Raw genomic sequence first — 5,219 nt, 5'->3', positions numbered from 1 at the left:
TTTCCTCTTGAGTTCTAGGACTGAAGGAGTTATGGGATTAAAGGCATACGCTATCACTCCTGCTTTGATTTCACTGAAATTACACGTTAAAATAATTATGTTTTATGAGCCTTAGTCATTAAGATTGACAAATAAAACGTTCTTAATTTATGCCAAGAGAAAAAAAAATCTTGAACAACTTCCTCATAGATTTGATTGTTGTCTAAAACACAATAGGTTGTTTGGACGCCTCACGTAGTAGAGATTTTCTATTCTTTCAGCAGTTTCAGTACCTTCAGTACCCAAAGAGAAGTCTGCTTTAATTTAGAATTTCCCAGAATCAGGATAAATGAGTGGGCTGAAGGATACAGGAGTGCAGTCATCGTACAAATAAAGTGAACCAGTTTACTGTGATGCTTCTGAGCAATCCATGATATAAGAAGAGATAGGAATTCCGTGGTGTAGAGCAGGAGGTAGGAGACCATAATTCTCAAGGCGTTCATGTGAGCTTTGGTGCTAGGGTCTCCATGTCTTCTGGAATTCAGCTGCATCTTCTGGAGATGTTTCCACAGGGAGAAGATTAGCAGGAGACTACAAATCAAGGCCAATAAAAATGGTGTTACAGAAAATACAGTCATGTTGAATAACATCAGCTCTGTCAGCACTCCAAACTCAGTTTCCGTTGAAGTCACACAGGAATTTCCTCCACATTGATACAACCTTCCTTCAAGAGCGATGGTCATTTGCATCAGATCTGTAAGCAAGAAGATCAAACTTCCCAGCAGCATCCCCACAATCAGTTGTTTAAGCCTCCATTTCAAGTAGAGAAAGATCGGCCAGGAGCAGTTAGCTATTCTGAGTAAATAAAAGATGCCAAGAGCTGTGGCGAACCAGAGACTGAAGTGATTGGACAGTGTAAAGGTGAACACAATCAATTTTAATTCTTCTCTGGTAGTACATGTAATTAAGTCATTTTTAACCCAAATAAGAAGTGTTTCCCAGATGAGACTAATTCTGGAGATTGCCAGCATAATGAGTATTTGATCAATTGTGGTTAGCTCTCTTCTATTGACCCAGTCAGTGCAGTTTTTCAGCACTATCAAACCATTGCTCAAAATCCCCAAAATAAACTCCGCAACTACCACAATTGTGGAAATGATATACAGTACAAGTTCCATGTTCAAGCTGAGAAAACTGAAAGCCTAATAGCACTGCTCCTCAGGTGCTGACCAAATGCCTGGCACATGGTTCAAAGTGCAGATAGATTCTCTGTCTTGCCTGGCTCCTTCTGCAATCTCTGATTATAAGGAAAGCTAAATATCTCCCATTTGATTTTTAATCTGCACTCATTCTTGTTACGTATTTATCTCTCATTTTCTGCTAAGTCCTTTCTAATGTTTTTATGTGGTTGTAATGGGCTGAAATAGTCAACAGATGATTTAGAAACCAACAGCTCACATTTGTTGATATGAAAATAAAGCAATACTCTTTTCCACTGTTTTGCATCTCTGACAGTTTTCAGGTTTACAAAATTTGCTTGTACCAGCTTGAGGCCTGAGGTACAAAAGTCACAAAAAACCGGGTTCAACAAAGATATAGTTACAAAAGTTTTGTGCTCAAGAGTCTTGCCACTGAGAACTTAAAAAATATGCAGTGTCTTCAAGAACAGGGAAACAAGTCAAATTATTCTAAAAAAAATAAACAAAACAAACAAACAAACAAACAAAACGAAAAACCTAAACTAAATGAGACAAACAATCCTGACCAAGGATTTTTGAGGCCAGAGGCTGCCCTGTAGACACCTGAGCAGAGCAGGGGCTCAGAGAGTGACCTGGCCCCTGGCAGCCGCCCCAGAGCAGCAGGGCCATCAAGAAAAGGGAACTCTTTACTGCATAGTAGTTGGTGACTAGGAATGTCTGGTCTGATGGGTGAGGGCCTGGGATACCCACTGCCCAGCACTCTCCCACCCTCCTCCCCAGTCTCACAGGATCGTCACAGTGGGGGAGGGGACCTGCCTTCAGTCCTGCCCTGCCTGTCTCTGTGGACACATTTCCAAAGACCCCCCTGGAAGGTGGGGGGCTCCCAGGCGCCACGTTCTTACTCAGCATGACTCAGCTGTCTGGCCTCTGAGGACATGGCCCCCTGCAGGTTCCTTAAGCAACCTGACTGGACAGTGAGCAGGCAGTATTGATTCCCTCCTCCCAAGCAGGGCTGTCCTTCCCTAGGTCCCTCCAAGCCCAACCTGGAGGGCGGGTCAGACCCTTAACTGTGAATGAGATGATCCTGGGCGGCTTGTCCACAAGCCTTGCTGAAATCTAAAACCCTGTTGTAGAGTGGGGGACATGCAAGCATTTTCAGCTCCATCCTATAAGGTGAACTGATGATTGATTGCTCTGATTCCTTTCCCAACTGTCAACGCCAGGATTTTGTATTCTATTTTGTAAAGATTTAATAAAAGTCATTTTTTTAAAATGCAGTGTCAGGTATGTTTTTTTTTTCTTCACAAAATGTCAGTTTCCCTTGAGCTCAGGTCCTGTCTTTTCCACTCTAAGAGTGGAGGCTGGATTCAAATAAAGACGGATTCATCGTGAACATTCAACTTATCTTTTTGCCTCAGAAGAAAAGAAAGAAGCAGAATTTGAAAGTTAGAGACTGATATAAGATGATTAATTAGAAATTCATGTTAATAAATTACTTTAAATACTGCTTTAACCTTGACTAATAAATCATTCTGTTGTCTGAGGAGAAAATTTTTCGTTTAGTAAATTAGCACTTTACAAATTGAAAAGCTTTGCATTTTATTAATCACTCAAACATTGTCATGTGGTCTACAGAACAGTTTAACATTTACAATTAATTTAACTGTTTAGCTTTGCTAATTTTTCAACTTTGTTTACCACTTAAATATTTTCCACTATCATAGGACAAAGTCTCTTTCTACATACTTGATCTTCTATTTCAAGGAATTTCAAAGTCAGATACAGAATGGAATGACAGAATGAAAAAACTAGATCTTACTAGCAGAGCAGGCAAGCTTCAGATCTCAGCAGCCATAGGGAAAGGGATACTGAAAAAAGAGATGTTAGAAAAGAACCGGGCAATAGGTGAAGTAACTGGGAGGTACAGAAGATTCTCAAGGAAACTGAGAAGTGTCAGGTGCTAACATTTCCAATAGCAAAACTCAAAATGCTTGCCATTACTAATTCCAAATTGGACTGGACAAGTATTTGGGGGGCGTTAAATTATCCCAAATCCTACCAAGAAAACTGCAGCTATTAAATTGAACTAGCTGTGCCTTACTTGTAAAAAGTTAACAAGAGTTAAAAGGAAAACTTATGGCAGTGAGCATGGTTAACTGTTTTACAACTCAAACAAACTGCAATTTGACCACACAGAATGAACATCACCAGACGATAAAACTGACAGTAATGGAATGTTATTATTTATTTGTTTTTATTGACTGGCCTGAAAAGATGGGAAGTTTCTACATCCTAGGCTCACATAAACGGAGAAGAACACATATGCTTATTCCCACATCGTTGAAATCCTTAGTAGACACAAACTCCGGTGCTTGTTTCACTGTTTGGCTCTGTCCACCTTGAGCCTCCTACATGTACTTTTTCTTTCAACTTTCCTAAAACCTCTCTTATTTATTTTACATTTTCTCAGTACATTTCGGGGTAAGGTGTTTCAGAAGTGGTCCCCATAACTTTAGATTTTTCTCACCTGAAGACCCAGGTGGTTATCTGCTTATCTAGCAAAAGTCTTCCTTTCTGGGGCAAAGGCAGAAAGTAAGCAGGCTCAGCACTGGAAATCTGGGAGCAAGCTGTCCAAAGTGGGAAGCCTTTTAAGTTTGTAAATATGTATCTCATTAAGGAGGCAATTATTCTTCCTATTTTTTAATTTCATTTTCATCTGTGTTATTTCTCCCTATGCAACTTTCTTGTCCTGATGTAGTTTTATATTGGCTCTGGCAAAATAAAATATGTAAGAAAAATATGCTGTTATATTAGCTAGAGATTACTGGCACTCAGATTCTGCATCCACAGGTCACAGAAGGAAGAGCACAAGCTTTGCTCTATGTGCAACTATCAACCCCAGAGTTTGTGACATAACGAGTGATAAGGTGGCGCACACCTGTAATCCCAGCACTCAGGGAAGCAGAGGCAGGAGGATCATTGTGAGTTCGAGGCCAGACTGTCCTACAAATCGAGTCCAGGACAGCCAATGCTACACAGAAAAATGCTGTCTTGAAGAAAAAAAAACAACCAAAAATAAAGTAAAAATAGTTAAAGAATGAGATTCTGCGTTACAGTGTGATCTACGCAATACTCATGGTTCTGGAAGGATTCTATGAGAGAATACTTTAGATAGATGACCTAGAGCATATGAAAGTGGCTTCCTATACACATGGAAGCACAATCAATTCCATGGAGGAAGTCACGGGAGCTTTTCTCAGCATCTGAAGGACAATTAAGAAGAAAATGGTATTTTCTGGGTATATTCTAAGGAGTGGGATAGCTGGGTCTTGAGGAAGCCCTATTCCCATTTTTCTGAGAAAACGCCAGATAGCTTTCCAAAGTGGTTGTACTAGTTTGCATTCCCACCAGCAATGAAGGAGTGTTCCTCTTTCTCCACATCCTCGCCAACATGTGGTATCATTTGAGTTTTTGATCTTAGCCATTCTGATGGGTGTAATGTGGACTCTCAGTGTCATTTTGATTTGCATTTCTCTGATGACTGACGAGGATGAGCATTTCTTTAAGTGTTTCTTGGCCATTTGATATTCCTCTGTTGAGAATTCTCTGTTTAGTTCCAAGCCCCATTTCGCAATTGGGTTGTTTGGTTTTGTGGTGTTTAATTTCTTGAGTTCTTTGTATATTTTGGATATTAAAACTTTGTCAGATGAAGGGTTGGTAGAGATCTTTTCCCAGTCTGTAGGCTGTTGCTTTGTTCTCTTGACAGTGTCTCCTGCTTTACAGAAGCTTCTCAGCCTCATGAGGTCCTCTTTTATTAATTGTTGACATTAAGGCCTGGGCTGTTGGTGTACTGTTCAGGAAGTTGTTTCCGGTGCCTATGTGTCCCAGGCTCTTCCCCACTTTTTCCTCTAACTGAATTAATGTCTCTGGTTTTAAGTTGAGGTCTTTAATCCACTTGGACTTGAGTTTTGTGCATGGTGTACCCAGAAAATGCCCTAACACACCACAGAGACATATGCTCAACCATGTTCATAGCTGATT

General features: G+C 40.3%; 1 protein-coding gene across 1 annotated transcript; it reads right to left on the bottom strand.

Annotated features, from left to right (window-relative positions):
- Positions 1-248: 248 nt before the first annotated feature.
- On the bottom strand, positions 249-1,157 carry LOC311587801 (taste receptor type 2 member 124-like; the record flags this gene model as incomplete). Its single annotated transcript, XM_084765000.1, has 1 exon — positions 249-1,157. The coding sequence occupies one exon, from the start codon at positions 1,155-1,157 to the stop codon at positions 249-251; it is 909 nt and encodes a 302-aa protein (XP_084621126.1).
- Between the last annotated feature and the right edge of the window lie 4,062 nt (positions 1,158-5,219).

Source organism: Acomys minous, assembly GCF_964271855.1.
Source record: "Acomys minous genome assembly, chromosome: 17".
Lineage (NCBI taxonomy): Eukaryota > Metazoa > Chordata > Mammalia > Rodentia > Muridae > Acomys > Acomys minous.
The sequence above is the reverse complement of the archived record's forward strand: the minus strand, read 5'-3'. Positions and strand labels throughout refer to the sequence as shown.